The 26,480-nt window shown below is 39.0% G+C and overlaps 1 protein-coding gene across 1 annotated transcript in view; it reads left to right on the top strand.

The window, feature by feature from the left end:
* LOC131909138 (membrane-spanning 4-domains subfamily A member 4A-like) overlaps positions 1–26,480 on the top strand; it is a 158,903-nt gene that overhangs the window by 127,900 nt on the left and 4,523 nt on the right. The window contains exons 6-9 of the mRNA XM_059260460.1: positions 14,819–14,981; positions 19,375–19,503; positions 23,843–23,899; positions 25,312–25,470. Coding sequence (XP_059116443.1) covers positions 14,819–14,981; positions 19,375–19,503; positions 23,843–23,899; positions 25,312–25,470 — 508 coding nt within the window. The remainder of the gene's footprint in view (positions 1–14,818; positions 14,982–19,374; positions 19,504–23,842; positions 23,900–25,311; positions 25,471–26,480) is intronic.

The following is a 26,480-nucleotide window of genomic DNA, read 5'->3' as shown; positions in this document are numbered from 1 at the left end:
ATTGGTAACAAACTGTATGGCCATGGCAGGCTTCTTGCTAACTGTTCTTACAGCGTAAATTAATCCATTTCCATTAATCTATACCTTGCCACTTGGCTCATGGCTTACCGGCATCTTCACATGCTATTTGTCATTGTGGCAGCTGGCAGTGTCTCTCTGACTCAGCCTTCCACTTCCCAGCTTTATTCTCCTCCTTGTCCTGCCTACACTTCCTGCCTAGCCAATGGCCAATCAGTGTTTTATTTATTGACTAATCAGCAACACATTTGCCATACAGAACATCCCACAGCAGATAGGTATTTTTTAAATCTGGTTTTTATCATGGAATATTATGTTTATTCCATCTATGGCAATTGAGAGTTTTGCTAGATATAATAGTCTCAGTTGGCATCCGTGGTCTCTTAGTGTCTGCATAACATCTGTCCAGGACCTTCTGGCTTTCAGGGTCTCCATAGAGATGTCAGGTATTATTCTAATGGGTCTGCCTTTATATGTTACTTGGCCTTTTATCTTTGCAGCTCTTAATATTTTTTTTATTCTGTATGTTTAATGGTTTCATAATTATGTGGTGAGGGTTGTTTTTTTTTATCCTGTCATTTGGTGTTCTGTAAGCTTCTTGTACCTTCGTAGGCATTTCCTTCTTTAAGTTGGGAAAGTTTTCTTCTATGATTTTGTTGAATATATTTTCTGTGCCTTTGAGTTGATATTCTTCTCCTTCTTCTATTCCTATTATTCTTAGGTTTGGTCTTTTCATGGTGTCCCAAATTTCCTGGACATTTTGTGTTATGACTTTTTTGGCTTTAGTGTTTTCTTTGACTGATGAATCTATTTACTTTGTTGTATCTTCAATGCCAGAGATTCTCTCTTCCATCTCTTGCATTCTGTTGGTTATGCTTGCATCTGTAGTTCCTGTTCGTTTACTCAGATTTTCCATTTCCAGCTTTCCCTCAGTTTGTGTCTTATTTATTGCCTCTATTTCAGTTTTCAAATCTTGAACTTTTTCATTCACCTATGTAGTGGGTAGCCGTTCCAACTTTGACCTGGAAGTGCCACCACCCATTGAGGCTTCAGTAATCTTCACACCTACAAGGCCAAGGGAGGACTCCTGAAGACCTGAGATCCAGATGGGCCGGCTCTCTTGGTTCCTGGATCCTGGACGCTGGAGGTAGACCCAGCAGAGTTCTCCAGAGAACACTGCTGGACTGCGCTTCACATTTCTCAGACCCTGTTACCTATCCCTTCACTTGTAACTTACCCCACAAAATAAAACTCCCTTTTAATATTAAGGAGTTGCCTTAATATTTAAACCAATACACCTGTTTAATTACTTTTTCTTAACTTTCTGTGAGGAATTTTTTGATTTCTTTCAATTTTTGTTTTTCTTTTCTTTGAATTCTCTAAGGGAAGTTTTCATTTCTTTTTTAAAAGCTTCTATCATCTTCTTAAAGTCATTTTTAAGGTCTATTTCTTCTGCTTTTTATGCTTTGGAATATTCAGATCTTGATGATGTAGCACCACTAGGTTCTGATGGTGCCATATTGGTCTTTATGTTGTTGACTGTATTTTTGCACTGGTGTCCACCCATCTCTTCCTCCACTCCATGCAAGTGCTGTCTGTATCTGAGGGAGCCTTTTTTGGTCTGGTTGATACTCTTGGTCTAGTGGGAGCTCTTGGTCTAATCCAGGCTCTTGGTCCAATCTGTTCCCAATCGGTGAAGGGTGTGCTTATGTCTCTGGTTTTCACTGGTATCACAAGTGTCTGTTTTCTTGGTGAGGAGGTGGGGGAAGGTGCAGCTAGCTGGCCCCGGGGCTCCAATGGCTTGGACGAGGGGCACAAGATGTGCCCCCGGGGCCTAAGGGCTAGGGACCTGGTCTGCCCAGTCTGGAGATTGTTTATCTGGTCTTGATTTAACTTTGGTATGTGATACCTATCCAGAAAATTGTCCATTTCTTTTAGATTTTCCAATTTTGTGGAGTAGAGGTTTTTGAAGTATGACCTGATGATTCTCTGGATTTCCTCATTGTCTGTTGTTATATCTCTCTTTTCATTTCTGAGTCTGTTAATTTGGATGCTCTCTCTCTGCCTTTTGGTTAGTCTGGATAAGAGTTTGTCTATCTTGTTGATTTTCTCAAAGAATCAACTCTTTGTTTCATTGTTTCTTTGTATTGTTCTCTTTGTTTTTATTTCATTGATTTCAGCTCTCAATTTGATTATTTCCTTGCATCTATTCCTCCTGGGTGAGTTTGCTTCTTCTTCTAGAACTTTCAGGTGTACTGTTAAGTCACTAGTATGAGATTTCCCCAACTTTTTTATGTGGGCAACTAGTGCTATGAATTTTCCTCCACTGCTTTCATAATGTCTCATAAGTTTGGGTATGTTGTACATTCATTTTCATTGAACTCTAGGAAGTCTTTAATTTCTTTCTTTATTTCTTCCTTGACCCATTGGTGATTCATTTGGGCATTGTTCAGTTTCCATGAAATTGTAGGCTTTCTGTAAATTTTGTTGTTGTTGAAATCTAACTTTAAGCCATAGTGGTCTGATAAAATACAGGAGGTTATTCCATTTTTTTGTATCTGTTGAGATTTGCCTTGTCACTGAGTATGTGGTTGATTTTAGAGTTCCATGGGGTGCTGAAAAGAAGGTATATTCTTTTTTGTTAGGGTGGAATGTTCTGTAGATATCTATCAAGCCCATTTGAGTCCTAACTTCTGTTGGGTTCTTTATTTCTCTGTTAAGGTTCTGTCTGGCAGATCTGTCCAGTGGTGAGAGATGGGTGTTGAAGTCTCCCACTGTTATCGTGTGGGGTTTTATGTGTGGTTTAGTAATGTTTCTTTTACAAATATGGATGCCCTTGTATTTAGGGCATAAATGTTCAAAATTGAAACTTCATCTTCGTGGATCTTTTCTGTGATAAAGATCTTTCTCAATCTCTTTTGGTTGATTTCAGTTTGAAGTCTATTTTACTAGATATTAGGATAGCTACACCAGCTTGCTTATTAGGTCCATTTGATTGAAAAGTCTTTTCCCAGCCTTTTACTCAGAGGTAGTGTCTGTCTTTGAAGTTGAGGTGTGTTTCTTGTATGCAGCAGAAAGATGGGTCCTGTTTTTGTATTCATTCTGTTAGCCTGTGTCTTTTTATAGGTGAATTGAGACCATTGATATTAAGGGATATTAATGACCAGTGGTTGTTGGTTACTGTTATCTTTTGGTGGTACTGTGTGTATATTTCTCTTCTTTGGGATTTACTGCTGTGGGGTTGGTTATCTATTGCCTGTGTTTTCATGGGTGTATCTGACTTCCTTAGGTTGGAATTTTCCTTCTATTGCATTCTGTAGGTTTGGATTTGTGAATAGGTATTGTTTAAATCTGGTTTTGACTTGCAATGTCTTGTTCACTCTGGTGAACTCTTATTCACTATGGTGATTGAAACTTTTGCTGGGTATATTAGTCTAGGCTGGCATCCATGGTCTCTTAGTGTCTGCATTACATCTGTCCAGGACCTTCTGGCTTTCAAAGTCTCCATTGAGAATTTGGGTGTTATTCTGATGGGTCTGCCTTTATGATTCACTTGGCCTTTTTCATTTGCTGCTCTTAATATTCTTTCTTTATTCTATATGTTTATTGGTTTAATTATTATGTGGCGAGGGGACATTTTTTGGGGTCTAGTCTATTTAGTGTTCTATAAGCTTCTTGTATCTTCATAGGTATTTCCTTCTTTAAGTTGGGAAAATTTTCTTCCATGATTTTTTTGAATATATTTTCTGTGCCTTTGAGTTGGTATTCCCCTTCTTCTATCTCTATTATTCTTAGGTTTGGTCTTTTCATGGTGTCCCAAATTTCCTGGACATTTTGTGTTATGACTTTTTTGGCTTTAGAGTTTTCTTTGAGTGATGAATCTCTTTGCTCTATTGTGTCCTCTACACTAGAAATTCTGTCTTCCATCTCTTGCATTCTGTTGGTTATGCTTGCATCTATGTTTCCTGTTCATTTGCTCATATATTCTATTTCTATCATTTCCTCTGTTTGTGTTTTCTTCATTGTTTCTATTTCAATTTGCAGATCTTGAACTGTTTCCTTCACATGTTTAATTGCTTTTTCATGGTTTTCTTGACTTTCTTTAAGGGATTTATTGATTTCTTCCCATTTTTTGTTTGTCTTTTCCTCAATTTCTTTAAGGGAGTTTTTCATTTTTTCTTTAAAGGTCTCTAGCATCTTCATAAAGCTATTTTAAGGTCACTTTCTTCTGCTTCTTCTACATTGTGATGTTCAGGTCTTGCTGTTGGAGGAGGGCTAGGCTTGGTGATGCCATATTGCTCTTTATGTTGTTGTATGTATTTTTGCACTGATGTCTGCCCATCTCTTCCTCTAATAGGTACAAGAGGTGCCTTGTCTGAGCAAGCTGCTATTGGTCTACTCTGTGCTCGTTGTGTCTGTGTCTCAGGAGGCCCCTCTGGGTCTAATCTTAACTCTTGGTCTAATTGGAGCTGGCATATTCTATATCTCAGGGAGCTGCTCTTGTCCCAATCCAAGCTAGCTGATTCTGTGACTCAGGGAGCCACTCTTGTTCTTATCAGGGCTCTTGGTTCAGTCAGAACTGACAGATTCTGTGTCTCAGGAAGCCACTCCTGGTCCAGTGAGAGCTGGCAGATTTCTTGTCTCAGTAAGTTATTGGGGTCACAGGCAGATGGATATTGGGGTAGGGCATGGGTCTTGTAGATTGCAGGGTCTGATGGGGAGTTTTGGTGGGGGAGCCTGGCCACAGGAGTTTTCCCTGCTGGCCAGCAACTGATGCAGAGTTGGGTGGGAGTTCCTGGGGACTGGCTGTGTCCCAGTGCCTGGGTCCTAGAGGCTGTATATGAATTTCTTAATCATAACAGGTCATCAGGAAGTTACTTCTCCATTTCTCCTGTTTTTCTTGTGCAACAAAACAAAACATAGTTGCTAAAGCTTAAACTTTTCAACATATTTTTCTTCTTCTACTAATATTCCCAGACTCATAACCAGAGAAAGATTAGATATATTTAATGTAATCCTTGAGAGGTTTTTAAGACAGGATCTTCCTATGCAGACCACACTGGCCTTGAACTCATAATCCTCCTCCATCTACACCTGACAATATTGGGATTTTAAGTACAAACTTCTGCATATAGCTCAATCCTTAAAGTTTTTTTCTTGGTTGTATTTTGTCCAAGGATATAATACAACAATAACAAAGAGAAGATATAAAAATAATACAGGCTAAAATGATTCCATTATTAAAACATCAAACCTAGACGAAACATCATAGGTATTAGAAGCTGAGATTCTGTCCTTGATGGTATAGGAAAGAGCAAAAAATATTTATGTCTTCAGAGCATCAGGTATCTTCTAATTTATTTTTCAATATGGGAAGTAGATATGTACATAAGATTATTTTGTCATAATTGAGTTACACACTTACAATGTCTATGCTTTATGTTTTCATCTAACTGAAATATTATCACTAAAACTCTATCTCAGGCTTTGATCTTGTTTAAAGAAAGAACCCAAACTGACCCAAAAATGTGGCTCAGAAAGGTTTGCCACATTCCTATGAAAATCAATTACATAATAAACACACTGATCTGTATGTAATGCTTGCAGATTTTAAAAAGCATTAGTTATTCTTTCTATTATGTCTATTCAGGGACAAAACAATACACTGAAATTCAGGTTTTATTCCTAGCTAAACAGAAAGAGGCAAATAAGGTATCCAATGATGCAGAACTGAAATGATAATGAAGTTGAACATTACGTATTTGTTCTTTGCCGAGTTCAAGGACTCCAGATGCATCCACTCCTATGCCAGGCTTGTTTTGAACCTGTTAGAGTTCTGCTTTATTGTAAGTCAGTTGAACACTGCTACATCTAAAGTTTACCAAATGTATATATGTTTGTCCTTCATGGGTTTATCAGATGACAGTAGGATGGTAGCTATTAATCTATACAGACAACACACCCCATTTATACTGCTAAGTTATTTGTAAAGTAGTGACTCCAGGAGGATGGTTGACAAGAAGTTCTTAAAATTCATCCTTCTTACAAAAAAACCCCTAAACAGTGAATAAACAAATAAACATTTTCATGGAAACAACTGAAAGAGAACACAGAGCTACAATACAAGGATATTGTAAGTCATACAGAGCACAGTTACTCAGATGGCTATATTTTATTTTGGAGGGGGTGTTAATGAAACCAGGACCCTCATGACCTTTGTTGCCCTGCCTTCACAGGAAATGAGTATACACAGCCTTGCCTCTTAAGAGGTAGTTACAGAATTTCCCACTCTGGGGTATGGAGTCTTGACAGAACGAAACAGTCAGTCATCCCTCCCTCCCAGTACCTGATAGACATGATGCCTTCTCTGCTTGGGAAATGGTGCAATTGTTGTGTCAAGCAGTTGCACTTCTGAGAGCCTTTTCCTCCTGGAGAACTGTAGGGCTGGCTGAGATGTGTTTATTGCTCTCTGTGTTATAGTGAAGGCCTATTAAGAGCAAACTCTTTCCTTCTGGTCAAGAGAAATGCAATCTCTGGCCTGGGTGGAGACCTAACATCTGAGTTGGGCAGGTCAATTTCCTGGCTAAGGGACTATTCCTCATGAAGGTCTTAAGATATGCTAACCATCTTAAAATATGATAACCAGATGAGAAGATTAATTATTCTCTTAATGTATTTCTCCTTCCAAGAATTCCTGACCCTGTGCAATGGCTGTAGAGCTGCCATAGCGTTCTGGTGAGTGTCCATCTCTCAGAAAAGTGGACCTTTGATTCTTCTTCTGTCTTTCTTTCAGTTGCTGGTCAGAGCCTAAGTGTACTTTTTCTGGTACTCTGGGCTCCCTTGCTCATTCTCCAAATCCCTCATCTGCCTGGGTTTTTTTTGTTGTTGTTGTTGTTTTGTTTTTTTGTGCAATGAGGCTGCTTATTTTCCATGTGGTAGATGACCTCAGTGCTTAGCTCATTGGCATGGCTTGGGTGTCTCTGTTCCTCTTTTCTCTCTTCTTTCTTCAGGCAGCTACTGAGATTTGCAGCTGCTGAGATTTGCAGCTTGCTTGCTTCAGAGTGCTGCTTTTGAAATGCTTGTAAAATTGTCCTCAAGCTTTCTTCTTTGTTCTTCAGTTCTTTTATTGGTTTCCCTTATAATATCAAGAGCAGACAGCCAATGCACCTTGCCTTGCTATAACTAGAATAGCTGGAATCTGGGCTACAGTGGTCCTCTGCCCCCCAGGTAGTAAGGAGACATATCACTGAATCCTCTGGGTTTTTTGTTTGTTTGTTTGTTTGTTTTTTTCGAGACAGGGTTTCTCTGTGTAGCTTTGCGTCTTTCCTGGAACTCACTTGGTAGCCCAGGCTGGCCTCGAACTCACAGAGATCCGCCTGGCTCTGCCTCCCGAGTGCTGGGATTAAAGGCGTGTACCACCACCGCCCGGCTGAATCCTCTGTTTTCTTGAACAAAGTCATAACTATGTCATGCCTATCTTAAAAATTGGATTCCTGTGTACCTGATCTCACAGGTTTGAATCCCTGCCCTGTCAACCATAGCAGGACTGAGAGTCACCACTGAATGGTGCAACATCCTAATAAGCTGCTATTGAGCCCTCATGACTCTCCAGATCCAAATTGCAATTGCATCTTGATGCCCTAAGCCCAAACTTCTTCATTTCCAGAGCCATGTGACTATCTTGCCCCTGCTTCCAAAGTCATAATTATGGCTAAACTGTTTCCTGAGCTTTCAGGATGCTTCAGAGTGACAGATCCCGACTTTGTGTGTGGTTGTTAGTCACCGTGACAGTTTCAGGTGAAAGCATGACTGCCCTGCAAGAAAGGGGAATGTTTTAAAGAGACACTTGTGCTCTGCCCTTGGCAACTGAACTTTTGAAATGGTGGTCCCAAGAAATTGAAATTTTCCCCATGAATTTTGTGCTGTAAAAGGAAGGGGTGAAGTCCTGGCAGTAGCAGAAGAGGATCTGTCTCCTGGAAGAGATTTCTCGAAGTTCTGAAAACTTGTCAGACCACCTTGCAGGGGAGAATGGAGTCAAACAATGATGAGTCAGTGCGGGAACCATACTTGGGCCAGGACTGCTTAGATGTGTGCTTTCTTTTATTTCAACTTAAACCTCATGTGGAGACCCAGACAAATCACTTAGGGGTAGGAGAGCTCATTGTACCTCTTGTTTTCTCAATGTAGCTACATGGAATAAATCTTCTTTCTCAAGTCTTTACTATTAGCTGTGTCTTTAATTCGCTCATTGAGATGAATCTACCTTGTTAAGACCACAAGGGCTCTAACCTCAATGAGTCAATTACTAAATGGAGTTTTAGAAACCACTAAGCCCAAGGTTCAGGATCTGCAGTGACTCTGGGAACGCATGCTTTATATTCTGCTACTGCTGTGACCACAGGGGGTTGGGACAGATCCAACCCTTAGAGGGTCATTTCAGCTAGTTCTCACCATTATGGAGAAAGCGAGACTAAAACATCTCTCAAACCACTACTACTAAGAAAACCTTTGTTCCCCTGCCCCCAAACCTTGCTAATAATTTCTACAGCTTCAACCACAGAGGCACCCTCAGCCACTGATGACATTCACCACAACTGAAAAGCCATACAGAGCCTGCACCCCAGCATCCTCTGGAACCAGAGAACCATCACATTTCCTCCAGTCCATCTGCTGATGAAAGTTTTGTTTGGTTAAAGCCCCTCTGTAAAAGTTTGAAAGAATGACTACTGAATCAGTATGTAAGATCTCCCTCCATCCCCAACTCTCTTATATCTGGTTATCTCATTATCTGGTCTCCTTTTGGATGTCACCTCTGGAAACTTTCCTCTTTATTTCTAAAGCTGGGGTCACTGGGGTCCGATGAGGCCTCAGTTTGTTCTATGTTACTTTGTAGAGAACTGATTAGCCAGGATTTTAACATGTTTATTTGTGTGTTGACTTGTCTGAATTTTCCAGTATCTTACAAACCCCCCAGTAGCTGAGTTTATTTATATCCTTCTACACCATCTTATTCATGGCATATTGCTTGGTATATGGAAATTTGTCTAAGAAATTATTGAAAGAATAAAAATTGCCAACCACTTTCATTTTTGCTGTGATTTGGATGCAGCTGCCCTTCAAGGGTTCATGAGCTGAATCTATGATCTTCAGTGGGGAAGTGTGGAGGTAGTGGAAACTTTATGAGGTGTGGCCTAGAGGTGAGTCAATACATCATCATCTTTCCACCTCTCCATGTGATCTCCACCTCTTAGCCACTTTCCCACCATTTTCCCATCTTTCTTGTTGTGTTATACCCAGAGAGCCCTAACAAAAACCAGCAAGAGCCAAGGTCGTGCTTTTGAGACTTCAAAACTATGAGTGAAGTAAATACATTTTTATATAGATTATACAATACCAACTATTTTGATGCAGTAATGGAAAACAGAATAATACTTCCTACATTAAGTCAAGGATTACTTTGTTTTATCAGTGAACAATCCTAGATTCTGGAGGATGACAAGATCATGTAGTAAATTGTTGCAATTGAATTTGTCTTAAATGCTTCCTTGGCTGAGAAAGGGGTTATTTACTTAATAATTGCAAAGCACTACTTATTTCTTTACAGCCAACATGCTGCCACTTGATGGACATTTATGGTAAATCCCAAACAGTGAGATTTTATAAAAACCCCACATGAAAAGTATGCATAGATAGTTTTCTAGGGAAAGAAAGGTAACATGAAAATGTGTGAAACTGTCATAAACAGGCATTTGTTAGTTTTTGCTGTTTTGAGAGAGGTTGTCTCTATGAAGCTCTGGCTGGCTATGAGTCACAATCCTTCAGACTCAGACTCCTGGGTAGTGGGACTCAAGGCATACACCACCAACCTTGTCTGAAACGGGCTTTTAAATGAGTTGAAGGGCTATGATGATGACTTTGGCCTGTTGAATACACACACTGATAGGCTCAGAGAAAGCTGTGCTGTTGTGATCTGAAAGATTGTGACAGACACTGCTTTTTCAGTACATTCCCCCACCCCCACCCCACCCCCCAAAAAAAACAACACACACACATCAAAGAGGCAGAATCATTGGATACTTCTGCTAATAAAAGGGGAACTAGTTGTGTTTCTTAGAGAACCTCCACAGGAACCTTTAGGATTCAGAAAAAGTACGGGACTTACGCTGAGTGGCACATGGGCTGTGGGCAAGGCATCACATCTGAACAAAGAACCTGAGGCTCATTCCTGGAGACTGGTCTTCACTTGATACACAACAGGCTTTCTAACTGAGAGACAAGGTAGGTGCAAACCTGCCTTCCACAGCTTTTTGTGATGATGGTTTTTCATTTCGGATGCTAGGACACCTGGGAGTAGAATAAGGGGGAAAAAAGAGGCCATGTCACATGGAACAAGCCACCGTTCTACATGAAGGGAGGGAAGAGTTCACGTTGACGTGTACTTGTGGGGCATTTGAGGAGCAATCTGTGTTGCAATGCTGGGGGGCAAGAAATAAATAAAGGCCTAGTAAAAGCCAAAAGTGGGTTCGGTATTGTTTTGGATGGCATCATCTCTGGAAAGTCTCCTCTTTATTTCCAAAACTGGGGTCACTGGGGTCTGATGAGGACTCAGTTTGTTCTGTGTTACCTTGTAGAGAACTGATTATCCAGAATTTTAACATGTTTATTTTTGTGTTGACTTGTCTGAATTTTCTAGTAGCTTATAAACTCCCCAGTAGCTGAGTTTATTTATATTCTCCTCCACCATCTTTAAAATCTAAAAAGATCTAAAAGACCTAAAACCTATTTTTAGCTGTATTTGTTCTTCAAAACAGAAAGCAGTACCTTCACCTTTGATCATTTTATTCATCCTGAATGTCCCTACTTCCACTGCATTTGTTCTCTTCCAACATGTGTTATTTCTACGGTTCATCAGTTAAGAAACTACCTGCCACATGCAGAATGTGGTGGAGATGATCTAGGTGAAAGTTAAGACCCCAGTCTAACATACTTAGCCTGATCCTGAGATAGACTGTGAGCTGATGTAGGTTCCCACTAATCTTTGGCACTATTCATGCATGAGACACTCAGGTCATAAACTTAAACTTCTTGTGGAAAATCTAGGAATGAAAGAAGCCTTGAAGATTGTTAGTGTGGCCATTGAAGATTTTTAGTGTGGTCATTGGTTAAGGGTCAGAGAAAACTGCAGAGACTTTCCTCAGATAGATGAATCATACTTGGAAGAAGAAAATGACTAAAAACTTCTATGAGCTTAAACTATAACCCACACTTACTGGATCTTAGTCCAGGACTGGCCCTGCCCAGGTCATCATTTTTCCCACATTACCACCATTATCTCGTACAAAGAATGATCCAGGTTCAGACTTCTTTTTGAATCTCCACTTTATTTATAATTTTTGTCCTAGGAGAGGATGGCCCTTCTTCTTCATCTTCTTCATGATTCCTTTTAGATCATTCTGACCCATGAAAGAGATGTTCATATAAAAGTGAGGAAACGTGACAGGTGCTGGTGCTGATCCACAAGGAGTTTGATGCTATTAGAAGGACTGGGGCTGCCCGTGTTTCTCCATCTCTCTACTGTGGATAAAAAAATAAAAACACTATATGTGCCAAAAGTCTCATAAATGTCTCATAGATAATGTAAAACCTTGGAAGATCTAGCCTGGAGAACTATCCCTCATGTCTGTGTAATATTCTTTGGCTTTTATGAAAGTTGGAGCACTGAACTCTAGACCATAAAAACACATTTTTTTTTGTCCTTGAGGAATTTATTTGCCTTGCGTCAAAAGTACATTTTTGTGGTGTGAATTTAGGGAGCAGCTGCATGAATTTACCTGCAGAGTTCCTTAGAAACAGCCAACATCAGCCTCAGATATCCAGAACATGACCCACTTTAGCAGAGAATCATGGAAATACTGTAGGAGGCACTGTTGATACAGAGTCTATCCTGGAGAAGCTTCCAGTCTAACTGGAAAGGAGGCCACAAACTCAGAAGAACCCCCAGTTCTGTTTTGCACTATTGCCACACCCACGTGCATTGCCAGACACTTGCAAAGGCCAGTGCTTATAATATCAGTTGTCAGAGCAAGAAACGAAGACTGATTTTGAAACTTGGCAGCCCAAGGTCACTGTTATCAACAAGGCCACCTTCTTATGGGTTACCCACACAGGCTTATACAGGGGGCCTGTTTACACATATAACATATGCAGGTGACAAGGAAGTTACAAATTTGGAATACTCTGCTTTGCTAATGCACAGGTGGCTGTTGCCTGAAGCTGTCTGATGTACTGGGCTTTGGAAATGTAAACAAAATATACTGAGGGTTAAGCATTATGGTCAGGTCATTTTAGTTTTCCCGAATAACTAATCCTATAATGAATCATTAGGGTACAAAAAGCATCTCTCATCAAAAACTGGGAAAGTAGGAAAAGGCAACATTCCTCCCCAAATCCAGGGAAGCAAAAGACTGGCAATCTTCGCCTGAGAGTAGCTGTTAGCTCCTTAGAGAACTCCAGAAAGAGGTGACATCTACTGCAGAGATCTTAGGAGACTAGTACTGTACCTCTCAACTGTTTTTGCTTCAAACACACTGATTTCCAAAATTAACCTGAAGCAAGTGGAGCTAGAGTATTTATTTAGTGTGTGTGCATGTGTGTGCATGCACGAGTGTGCATGTGGGTATAATGACGATGTGTGCGTGGGTGAGTATGTATGTACATGCTTACGGAGGCCAGCAGTCAGCCTTGGGTGTCGTTTCTCTGGTTATGTATAATTGTTTTCTTGATACAGGGTTTCTTTCTGGTCTGGAACTTGACAAGTAGGGTAGGCTAGTGGGTCAGCAAACCCCAGGGATCCACCTGTCTCTGCCTTCCCAGCACAGAGATTAGAAACTCATGCCACTGTGCTGGCTTTTTAATTTTTTTTTAATGTGGGTACTGGGGATCAAATGAAGTGCTTGCAAGGCCTACTTAGGTTTTAATAGTTGCAATTAGGTAGAATCTACATTTTATAAATCTTCTAAATGTATGTCTAGAAAAATAAAGACAAAAAATAAGTGCAAAAAGCAAATAAACCAAAGCACATATTAAATTGGACTGAAAAGAAACATCCGCTACTTTCACAACACCCTTTTCTTATATTGCTTATGAGGGAAGTCACACAGATTTCTTAAACAGTTCCTTACCATTGTTGGCTGAGTAACTCATGTGTGGTGGGGAGTTGAGTACAAAGGAAGGCAGAGCACATGTGATACTATCAGTGCATGAGAAGAGATGAGAACGGACTTTTTGTTGTGGTGGCAAAGCAGAAAAGGGATGTGGTAGAAAAATACTGCAAGGTGGCTGAATGTGCAGAAGTAAATTTGTTGATGTAGAAAAACTTAAATATATCCAATATATTTGACACTTCAAAAATCAAAAGGGGAAAAAATAAAAAAATGTTAGAAATATAGATTGGGATTAAAATATGAATTTCTCTTAATAAGAAATTAAAACTGTTTTGTATTTTAAAATGACCAATGTGGTTATGAAGTAGGGTAAGATTAAATGGACCCAGGGAATGCTTAAAGATTGTCAGATAGGATGAAGAATTCCTTTGATAAAGTGGAATAAATGTAGATTTGGAAAAATGATTTATTGGACATGGAGGGCAGGTAAGAAGCACTATTGATTTTTTTAAAAAAGATCAGTTTTCTAACATGGTTGGCTGAGTTAATTGTTGGGCTTCCATGAAGGAAGGGCACGTAGATTGCCACAGCACTCTTGGGGGGGACACTGCAAATGCAGTGATTTCCAAAATCAACCCGAAGCAAGTGAAGCTAGAGTATTTATTCAAAGTGTGTGAATTCAATGCAACAAGAAAATTCATGATACAAATAAAAATTTTGACAAAGATTCATATCACAAAAAACAAACAGAACATTTGAAGACCCCAATAAATAGCATTAAGATACAATAGTTTCAATATCAGACTACATCAAGCAGAAATTGAAAATCTGAGACTTAAAAAAACGATTCTTTTAAAATATTCCACAGCAAAAAAAAAAGAATTTTAAAAGTATGACAAGACCCTAAGATGCTATTAGGATGTTAATAACAAATAAATTTTCTTATTATAAAACTAGAAGGAGAAATGATAAAAAAAAATAAGAATAGATTTAGTACATTAAACAGTTGGTGAGAACCAAGTCCTAAGAAAGACATAAAAATCTAGGTCCTGTTAGCACAAGTGTTCCAAATATACTTTCTCTTACTATAATGAAATTGTCCAAAGCAGAGACAGAAGAACTTTAGAGACATTGAGAGAAAAACATTTCACATACAAGGAAATCATGACCAGCCTTGTAGTGGATTTTTTTCAGCGAAATACCCTGTGGTCCAGGAGATGCTAGGTTGAGGTCCTCAAAGTACTGAAAAAAAAAAGAGTCCTTGTCAGCCAAGACTGTTATAACCAGGAAAAAAGTTTTTCAGAATACAGGAAAAATAAAATCTTTTCCCAGACAGACACAACCTGAAACTAACTTTACAGAAAATACTAGATGGAGATATCCAGGCATAAAATAAGTAATGATAATTATGAGGAATATGAATGAAGAAAATTCACAAGTAGATTTGAATATACATAATCAAGTTCAGAATACAGATCGTAGATTAGTACATCATTAACTAGAATTATAGTATGGGATTTCCTTAATTTGCATGTCCTAGCACATTTAACTCAATTGGTATCTGTGTGTCATATTGTATTTAGACTCCCTGCTCCCTGTTTCCAGGAAGTCACCCTAAATTACATTTCTTCTTCTAGAACTGTTTCTGCTGCCATGATAACCATACAAGGAATAGAACACACTGCATTGGAAGATGGCTATGATGCCCAGAAGGTGGGACAACAGCCTTTATATGTGAATTCACTTTCGTGGAAAAGGATGACAGAGAAGTTCTTGAAGGGAGAACCCAAAATCCTTGGGGTATGTTGATTTTGAGAGAACAACAGTGCTGTAAATTCTAAGATTACCAATGTAACACCAACCACAGTGTCCTGCTAGCCTCTTAATGCATCAAATGGTCTTGGAGTTTTTAGTGTTTAATTTGTAGAACTTAGCTTCTGAAAAAAAAGCATTATATTCTATTAACTTATAGTCTTGTTGTAAATCTGAGTAAAAGCCAGAAAGCAATATCCATGTACATCCTGAATGTATGTTGTCTTTTCTATGCTAAGTTAATTAGCCTGTTGCTTTTGTATCTATCCTCACTCAAAATCTTAGGACATAGAGAAGTTGTCAATACATTTTCCCCAACATAACACATGTGGCTTCTAGTCGAATTCCCAATACCCTAGGTCAAACCGCATGAGCCTGGTCTGCACTCTATGTTACCATCAGTATTCTTGTCTTCTAAGCTCCTATCAGAACCATCAATTAAGCTTGGCGTACACAATGCTTAAGGCTTTTCAAAGCTTTTCCAAATTCCTCCTGTAAGCCAGTTCCAAAGGGAAAGTACTACCACGGCCAGGTTTAATCACTTCTCCGCTACCAATTTTGTGTGTTATTTTTGCATCACAATGACATGTGTCACTGGAAAAGCAACTTCAAGGATAAAAGATTTGTTTTGATCATTTTTCTGAGGGTCAGTCCATGGTTGTGTCCCTCCACTTGCTTGACTCAAACCTCATGGCATCAGGAGCATATGACAAAAGAGCTTGTTTACCTAATGGTATACAAGGGTGGTTTCTACCCTTAACCACTTGGACATACCCATCAGTGAGCGATCTCCTTCTTCCAAGTAAGCCTCCCCTATGAAATTTCCAGAACTTCCCCAAATAGCATCCACATCTGAGGAATGAAGCATTCAACACATGAGCCTGTGGGAGACATTTCATATTCAATCCATAGTTCCAACACTAATATCTTCCTTGCTGTCCTAGTCAGGGTTTCTATTGCTATGGCAAAACACCATGACCAAAAAGCAGGTTGGAGGAGGAAAGGGTTTATTTGGCTTACACTTCCACAATGTAGTCTATCAAAGAAGGAAGCCAGGACAGGAACGCAAACAGGGTAGGAACCTGGAGGCAGAAACTGATGTAGAGTCGGTGGAGGGATGCTGCTTACTGGTTTGCTCCCCATGGCTTGCTTTCTTATAGAGCCCAGGATACCCAGCCCAGGTATGGCACCAGCACAATGGACTGTGCCCTCCCCCATCAATCACTAATTCAGAAAATGCCCTACAGGTTTGCTTACAACACAATCTTATGAAGGCACTTCCTAAGGTTTTCTCTCCGATGTCTCTAGTTTGTGTCAAGATGATGTAAGTCTAGCCATTACACTTTAGTTTTAAATTTTCCACTACCTCAACATTGCCTTGCTGGGGACCAAGCTTTCTGTGGGTGAACCTCTGTGTTACAAACTTAATCTGAACACTGGCATTTTGTAAAACTATTTAGTTCCGAAGAAGATGCCTAATTACCCACCCTCATGAGACCGTGCCATCTTGAGTATTTCAAATAGGAGTGATGAGAATTCCTGTGGCACCACAATTGCTATGTACGCTATGCTGGCCTGGAACTCACTATGTAATAGTTCACGCTGGGTATCAGCTTTAGAGAACTATAACAATTGCAGTAATTTTGATTTTCATTAAATTTGTATATGAAGGTGAGGAGAATTGTTATTTTTTTACAATATTGTCTTTTTACCCATTAACATGGAGTCTAGTATATCCTCTCTCTTTGGTAACTTAAGCCATCAGAGGTTTACAATTTTCCTTATAGATTTTTCTATATACTTTGTTAGATTTACACATAACAAACACCAAATAGTACTTAAGTCTGTCATTTCCCTATTTTTATTATTTGACATCTTTTATACATTTATATGATGAATTTTAGCCATTTTCCTTTTTCCCTTGTTTTTGAGATTATGATATAATTATATCATTTCCCTTCCCTTTCCCCCTCGAAACCCTCCCAGTATTCCCCTCCTTGTTCTCTTTCAAATTCATGACCTCTTTTTTCATTTATTGTTGTTACATACGTATATGTATATAAATATATGTTCCTAAATATAAGCAGCTCAGTCTGAATGTTACTTGTATGTATGTTCTTGGGGTTGACCATTTGGTATTAGATAACCAATTGTTATACTCCTCCCTGGGGAAAACTATTTTTGTCACTCTGAGCATTCCTTAGTTGTCTGTAGTTCTTTGTGTAGTATTGAGGCCTCAGGGGCTTTTCCCTGTCCACTTTGGGGTGTCTATTGTAGTCCTAGTTCAGCTCATGCTTGGGAAGACATATTAGGGAGACTTTACAGATGTATTAGATTTTGTCTAATGCTATTTCTGCATTTGTTGATATGTCATATGATTTAAAGTTTTTATGTGGTAGATTAAATTGATTACTAAAGTTTTAACCAATTTTCGATATAAGCGCTAACTTAGTCATAGTATATAGTTATTTTCATGCATTGTTACTTTTAGCTTACTAATATTTATCTGAGTATTTTAGTGTATATATTTATTAGAAATGTTGCTGGATAGTTTTTGTTAAAAGTATTTTGCCTATACTTTATTGAAGGGATAATAGAAAAATACAAAATTTTTATTGTTGTCAAGCATTTGATAGAATTCACTTCTGAAATCTTTGCCCCTGCCTGGTGCTTTCTACTTTAGAATATTACTAATTGTTAATTTATTTTATTTAATTACATTGGCCCATTCAGATTTTCTGTTTCTTGTTCTGAGTTTTGGCACATTGTGTTTTTAAGTTCTCCATTTCATATGTGTTACCAAATTTGCAGATTCAGATTTCTCTAAGTATTTGTTTGTCTGTCTTTTAATATCCATTGATTCTGTAATACCTTTTCAACAGTTTCTTTTCTTCCCATTTTTATTATTTTGTTACTTGACAGTTTCATACTAATATATAACATAGTGTGACCATTCTCTCTTTCTCACACTTTCATCTCCATTTTTCCTATCAACTCCATTTCCCATCTTACCAACATAATCTGTTTCCTGGGGCTGTGTCTTCTGTGACCCATTCTGTTTAGCCAGGGCCATCTGACTTGCACATACTGCCTGGTATTACTAATGGATGACCTTAGTCTTTTTTTTTCTTATCTAGCCTGGTTAACAGATAATAGATTTTTATTGTGTCTCTTCAGTGAAAAACATAACTGTAGATTTTGTCTTAGTCCATTGGTTTCTTACCTTCACTTCCCAAGTTTGCAGATTAAGTAATGCAGATGAAATGGAGAACTCTTTGAAAACGCTATGTGCCAAAATTAAAAGCAAAACAAAACAAAACTAGAAAATCTGAATGAGCTGATGTCATCAAATAAAATAAATTAAAAATTAGTGATATTCTAAAATTGGAAGCAGTGGATGCAGAAGGTGTCTGAAGTGAATTCTATCAAATGCTTGATTTCCATTCTAAAATTCACTTTCCCTTCTTCAGTTGCTTTTCTTTCTTGGGTTTCCAAAGACAAACACTTAGGTAGTTAATTTTAGATCTGTCATCTTTTAAAAACTCATACATTGTGGTAATATACATTCTAACTTCCATGTATTCCCTTTCTTGAATCTCCCAAGTTTTATAATTTTCCATTCCTTTGTATTCTAATGTAATGAGACTATTTATTATATAGTAGCCATACTTTTAAAACAGATTTATTTTTATTTTGTAAGTGTGTGTGTGTGTGTGTGTGTGTGTGTGTGTGTGTGTGTGTGTGTGTGTTGCTTGTGGACTCCAGAAGAGAGCATCAAGTTCCCACGAGCTAGAGTTACTGGTAGTTATGAGCCTTCAGATGTGGGTCCCGGGAACAGAACTCTAGTCCTCTGCAAGAACTAGCAGTGTGTACACTTAATTGCTGAGCCACCTTGCCAGCCCTGGATTCTCCCATTTCAAGGCACTTTATTAACATTTTCCCCCTCAATGCTCCCAAGATCCTAAAGCTATTCATTCTTTTTTTCACTCTTTTTTAACAAATACTAGTTGTGTTTCTTCAAGTTACTTCTTTGCCCCTGCCTTCTGTAATTATTTACTAATTCCTGGGTCACTCTTTTTTGAGCATGTGACTAAGGAGAATAGCTATGGAAGTAGCATCTTGAGTATCAGAAAATGTATCTTGGAAAAGGCTCGGGAATATTTCCTCTGGTTTTACTGGCATAATGATAGACGTTCTGTGGGACATTTGTTAAGTTATTATATCCACAGCTACATGGACAAAAAAAAAAAAAAGACAAAATGATCCAGAACTTCACCTTAGTGTATCAAAGATGGAGAATGAGAGTAACTCAGTGGTGGTCTAAGTGTGACATGGCACACATTTGTGGTCAATGATCTGATTCCTTTGCTGTCATCTCCAGGTTGTGCAGATTGTGATTGCCCTCATGAACCTCAGCATAGGAATCACGATGATAAGTGCTATTGTGCCAGCCGGTGGAGTCCTTCCTGTTTCGGTGTATATAGGGTACCCAGTCTGGGGATCTCTGATGGTAAGTTGGATATCTTATAATATAAATGGGTCTAGCATAACATTGTTTATAAGATTCTGAATTTATTAATTTATTGAGGGGTCTTATCTCTTTTTCATTTAATTATTTTTAAAAATAGGTAATAAAATACTTGTTTATAATACACTGTACTTATATCTGCCCCCTCACTACCCTCTCAGCCCTCTCCCACCACTACTAACTACTGTCTCCTAACTAGTCTTCCTCCCACCTTCTTTCTTTCTGTCTCTCTCTCCCTCCTTTCCTCACTCCCTCACTTTTTTCCTTCTTCCCAGGGCCTGTGTAGGAACTCACAGCTTCTATATGTTCATGGTTTCAATGGCCATGTTATATCCAGAAGATTATACCCCAGCACACTCCTTGCCATCCTTCAGCTCCTATAGCCTTCCATTCAGTCTTCTGTGATATTCACTGGGCTCTCTCTCTCTCTCTCTCTCTCTCTCTCTCTCTCTCTCTCTCTCTCTCTCTCTCTCTCTCTCTCTCTGTGTGTGTGTGTGTGTGTGTGTGTGTGTGTGACATAGATGTCCTTTTTGGGAGCCAAGCATTTACCAGTCACTTATTCTCAGAACTTTGGTCAGTTTCAGTACTTACCTTGACCATCCTGCACTGTGGAAAGAAGTTTCTATGACCAGGGCTGAGAACTTCACTAGAATGCTTACTCTGCCTTTGTATCTATAGTGTGTGATGTCATCATCAATAGGCTTTTACTATCTAGTTCTGGTAGGTATCCAGAAACAATGGCAGTAGTCTGCATTGTTTTGGAAGCTTCTGTGGGCTCCCTGGCCAACAACCCATGGAATAAGTTCTTATCAAGTATTTCTGCAAATTTGAGAAAAAAAAGTCTTAAAATTTCCTTTGACTCATATATAACACAGCAATGACAATATAAATGCCACAAGTAGTTTAAAAATTTAGTATGTATCAATGAAGATATAGTGCAGTAGTATGTAACCATGAACTCAGATCAGAATAAATTGGACATGTGTTAACATTAATTCTTTCACATGATGAAGGCCAGCAACTTATCATTTCCAGTGTTGTTTAGTTCAGCTGTGCAAACTACTCAATGAGTATTGCTGGTAGATCAATCTAATTTATTCACATATCTCATTTCTGATAGATATTTCAATGCATATTTTCAAAACAGTTGTTAACAAGGGTGAAGGATTTGCTATCATTAACTTGTGCCAATTGTTATTCACTACTTTAGTTCATCCTTTTGTCAAATTCATGGGAGAATGACTAAAATGAATAGACTATATTCCCATGTGCCTTATTTAGTGCTTAGTTATTTATACTAGTTTTAAGTGATAGTCTTAGACGTTGGCACTATAAGTTATATTAATATCTAAATAGTTATTTTTTTCTGTTTCTTTTTTAAATTTAATTTAATTTTATTTTACAATACAATTCAGTTCTACATATCAGCCACGGATTCCCTTGTTCTCCCCGCTCCAGCCCCCCTCCCCTTCCCCCCAGCCTACCCCCCATTCCCACCTCCTCCAGGGCAAAGCCTCCCCTGAGGACTGAGATCAACCTGGTAGACTCAGTCCAGGCAGGTCCAGTCCCCTCCTCCCAGGTTGAGCCAAGCAACCCTGTATAAGCCCCAGGTTTCAAACAGCCAACTCATGCAATGAGCACAGGACCCGGTCCCACTGCCTGTATGCCTCCCAAACAGATCAAGCCAATTGACTATCTCACCAATTCAGAAGGCCTGATCCAGATGGGGGCCCCTCAGCCATTGGTTCATAGTTCATGTGTTTCCATTCATTTGGCTATTTGTCCCTGTGCTTTATTCAACCTTGGCCTCAACAATTCTTGCTCATCACCCAATGATGGAGAAATGGATGAGATCTACATGAACAGCCTGGACATGAGTGGGGGTAATGAAGGGTGAAGGTCGAGGGAAAGAGAGCTTGGGGGAGCGGGAGATCCCAGCTGGATCAAGAACAGAGAAGGAGAACAAGAAATAGGAGACCATGGTAAATGAAGACCACATGAGAATAGGAAGAAGCAAAGTGCTAGAGAGGCCCACAGAAATCCACAAGGATACCCCCACAATAGACTGCTGGCAATGGTCGAGAGACAGCCCGAACGGACCTACTCTGGTGATGGGATGACCAAATACCCTAATTGTCATGCTAGAAACCCCATCCGATGACTGAGGGAACTGGATGCAGAGATCCATGGCTAGGCCCCAGGTGGAGCTCCAGGAGTCCAATTAGCGAGAAAGAGGAGGGTTTATCTAAATAGTTATTTTAATAACCACATTCAAGTGTCTTTCTCAGATAATTATGTAGGTTGATACTGAAGTATCCATTATTTTGCTTTTGTTTATTTTCATTTAGTACTAAAGATACAAAATAATGGGCATCACATGGATACCACTGTTTATTGCTAATATTCACCACTACTACCCCTTTTACAGGCTTGTCTCTTAATCAGAAAACCTCTTTCTAAGTCTCACTTCTTAAAAGCACCACCACAATCAAACAGCACATGATAAGGAGGAACCAAGCCTTTAACACAAAGGCCTTGAGAGACACTCAAGATCCAACCAACAGTACCATTTGGAAGACCATACCATATACTCATAACGTATTTCAGATACTGTGACAAATAATCTCTGTGTTCACCTCCCACCAACTGTTGATTACATTTACATGAATCAGCTAACATCCTAACATTAGAAATGTGTTGAAAAATAAGTTTTTCAAACTATTTCATTAGTTCACCCATTTTGGAATGAAGACAATGTATTTAAATGTAAAATCAAATGTGAAAAGTTACCTTTGAAACCTATATAGGAGAACTGTGAAAGTAGGTGAGTCCAACTGTGTTGGCACTAGCCATTTTAGGTAAACTGAAAACACTTGACAAGTTGAAAGAACCCAAGTTGCTGAGAGGAGGAAATAATAACCCATGCCACCTGAGTTAAGTTGGCATGGGTGTCAGCCATGTAGTGCCAAGCAGGCATATGGTGGGAGGGATGTTTTAGAGAAAAAGCAATTAAGCCCAAAGTACCAAATAAAAAAGGTACTTGGACTCTGGCCAGCATGCATAAAGGAGACAAAAAAGAAGAAAAAAGAAATAGTTAAGTCTTTTCTGAGTCAAGACTCAGACAAGTGGACAGACCTAGTTGAACCACATGGTGGCCCCTAGGAACAGCACCTGGAGAGCCAGGGTTCTGGGAAAGAAAAGTACAGTATGTCATTAAAGGGATAATTATTTCTTCTATCTCTTTAGCATGATTTAAAGTGAGTCATAACTCCCGAGTGGTATTCCCCTGGCTAGGTGACTGACCAAGTAGCTATTTAAATAAGTATAATATTTAGTCCCTTTCTTTGTTTAATAAATCCTTAAATTTTGTTGCTATATGAACAGTAATTCACTTTAGAGATTTAGATTTTTTTTTTTTTTTAGAAATTTATGTCGCAGGGCTTTTAAACAGTCTTAATAGCAATTTTGGTGTGTGTGTGTGTGTGTGTGTGTGTGTGTGTGTGTGTGTGTTTATACTTAAAATTATTGGGAAGAAGAGCTTCAGTGGAAAAGAGTGAATGAGAGAGTGTAATGGGATGGGAAGGTGAAATGACCATCACTTAATATATACATGTATGAAATTGTCAAAGAATTTAAAACATTGATGAATTGTACCAGTGACCTGTCTAGTAGAATTCTTCTGTTTTCTAGGAAAAGGGGGTGTTGTTGGTTGTTTTTGCTCTTTTGGGGGCCCACCACCCAGCTCCCAAATAAATCATATATGGAGGCTTATTCTTACTTATAAAATGCTCAGCCTTAGCTTGGCTTGTTTCTTGCCAGCTTTTCTTAACTTAGCCTCAGGGCTTTCCCCATTCTCTTACTTCTGTAAATCTTACTCTACTCCATGGCTTGATAAGTAGCTAGGTGACTGGCCCCTGGAGTCCTCCTCCTTCTCTAGCTACTTCCTTTTTCCCTCCCAGATTTCTCCTTCTATTTATACTTTCTGCCTGCCAGTCCCACCTATTTCTATCTCCTGCTTCACTATTGGCCATTCAGCTCTTTATTTGACCATCAGGTGTTTTAGACAGGCCCAGTAACACAGCTTCATAGAGTTAAACAAATGCAACATAAACAAAAGTAACACACCTTAAAATAATATTCTACAACAAAGCGAGGGGGGGATGGGGGGACGGGGGAACGGACACTTTCTTAACTTTTGTGGTTCTTTTAATATAGTCAATCTGTTTCACATATATATCAAATTTAGGAGTAGGTTTCAATATGTTATAATTTCCAATAATGAATAAAATATTTTAACTTGAATTTTACCTCTTATTTCTAGTTTATTATTTCAGGATCATTCTCAATTGTAGCAGGAAGAAGAACTACAAAAGGTTTGGTGAGTATATATATATATATATATATATATATATATATATATATATATATATATATTATGGTGTCAAAAGAGGAGGGATATAACAAAGCATCTGTTCTGCCAGGATATAAAAAAAATTTTTTCTTAACATCTAAGAAACAAAGGAGGAGTTAGTATTTCATCTAGAAGAACCTTCCTATTAAAATTTTTAGCCAAAAATTAGCTAAGTTCTGACATGAAGTTGAATATTGTGTCACAGTGATTTTTAAAGAGAATCTTGGTACAGGATGTAGAGAATTCAGGATAAGAAAAATCAAGCATGATTAATCAAATGTACCTTGAAGTTTACTATCCACACCCATGACCATGACACTAAACATTTGAGTGACATAGCATTTATTGACTGATTGATCAAAATGTGTGTTCTGATTGTATTCAGAAAAGATTTTTGTATAAAACAAATTTCACGATGAGTTATTTCTCAGGAAGAGACAAATTTAAAATATAACATGCCAGGATATCTGTCACAAAACCAAGGAAAAGGACTCAAACCAAGATCTCAACAAACGACGCTAGCTAGGACAATTCTTGCATTCTCCTTACTCAAAAGAGACACCTCAAACTCTAGAGTGTGTTTAATACAACATTTCCAAATCTGTGCCCCTACACGTCCCTGAGCTGTGACCATCAGTATATACCTACCATGCTACATTCTCACCAAACCACTCACACTTTCCTGGGAAGTTTTGCTTCTTATAAAAAGCTGATATACTTTCAATACTAGAAGGGAATTGCAGAAAGAAATAAACAGCAGAGAAGGAAATATGCAAAGGGGGCAGGGCAATAAGAGGCCAGCAGCATTTATCCGAACAGAAGAAATCAGGGAATCTTGCAGCAGAGAATGGTAAGAGACCAACACATAGAGATCTCCTGCTTCTGCTAGAGTATAATAGACAGCCCAGGGAGATGGCTCAGCAGGTGAACGTGCCAAGCCTGACAACCTGAGGACACACAGGAGGCTAACTGGGCTGCACAGCTTCATAAATAAAAAGAGACATCCTACCCTACAACATGGTGGGAGGAGAGAGCTAACTCCCAAAAGTTCTTTGACCTCTCCAGGCACACACATCCCAAATTAAATAATAAACTTATTTTAAAAGTATAGTAGTTTTGAAATCCTTGGTAGGAGAAACTTGGAGTATGCTTCGTGTCTCTGTAGGAGTAATCTGAAAGATTTAGTTGTAGACATGACATTCACATTTTTGTTTTGACAAGAGAGTTGAGTTGAAAATAATGGTAGAGACAAATTAAGGTACTTTTGAATTAATCAAAACAGTGAGGATGAAATGTATAAGGAAAGAATTAAAGAGTTTATGGTGATGGGTGGAGATAGACCTGAGGATATTGAATTAATCAATTTTATTCCTTTCTAGGTTCGAAGTAGCCTAGGCCTGAACATCACCAGCTCCGTGTTTGCTATCTCAGGGATCATAATCAGCTCACTGAGCCCAGGCATTTATTCTTTCCATTTCTACTACTGTACATATAGAAGCTCTTCAGAAAGCTGTCTCATGACCATGTCCATTTTAATTGTGAGTGGTTTCTGTTTTCATGGAATTATGGTTGAAGCAAGGCTGGGGCAAACTGACCCAACAAAACTAAGAGTAACACTCCTCAATTGTAGAACCACCTTGAGAAGTTAGAAACCATGGAGAACTTGATCAAACCTTTATTTAGGAGTGAGAGTTACATCTCACACTCACACCCCTGGGTACAATGAGACCAAAAGAGAAAAAAATGCAAGTAAACTCTTGGGCATATACCCAAGGAATGCTCAACCACACCATAAGAGCACTTGTTCAGCTATGTTCATATCAGCATTGTTTGTAATAGCCAGAACATGGAAACAACCTAGATGCCCTTCAAACTGAAGAATGGATAAACAAAATGTGGTACATATACACAATGGAATACTACTCAGCAGAGAAAAACAATGACATCATGAGGTTTGCAGACAAATGGATGGATCTAGAAAAAATCATCCTGAGTGAGGTAACCCAGACTCAGAAAGACAAACATGGTATGTACTTACTCATAGCAGGATACTAGATGTGGAACAAGGATGAATGGACTGCTACTCACATCACCAGGCAGGCTACCTGGAAAACAGGATCCCAAGAAAGACACGGGGATCGCCCAATGACAGAGAAATGGAATGAGATCTACATGAATAGCCTGGACATGAGTGGGGGTAGTGAAGGGCGAGGGTCAAGGGAAAGAGAGCTTGGGGGAGCGGGAGATCCCAGCTGGATCAACAACAGAGAGGGAGAACAAGGAATAGGAGACCATGGTAAATGAAGACCACATGAGAATAGGAAGAAGCAAAGTGCTAGAGAGGCCCACAGAAATCCACAAAGATACCTCCACAACAGACTCTTGGCAATGGTCGAGAGACAGCCCAAACTGACCTACTCTGGTGATGGGATGGCCAAACACCCTAATTGTCGTGCTAGAAACCTCATCCAACTACTGAGGGATCTGGATGCAGAGATCCATGACTAGGCCCCGGGTGGATCTCTGGGAGTCCCATTAGCGAGAATGA

The sequence above is a fragment of the Peromyscus eremicus genome, chromosome 1 (genome assembly GCF_949786415.1).
Source record: "Peromyscus eremicus chromosome 1, PerEre_H2_v1, whole genome shotgun sequence".
NCBI lineage: Eukaryota > Metazoa > Chordata > Mammalia > Rodentia > Cricetidae > Peromyscus > Peromyscus eremicus.
This window is presented reverse-complemented; position numbering and strand designations above follow the sequence as displayed.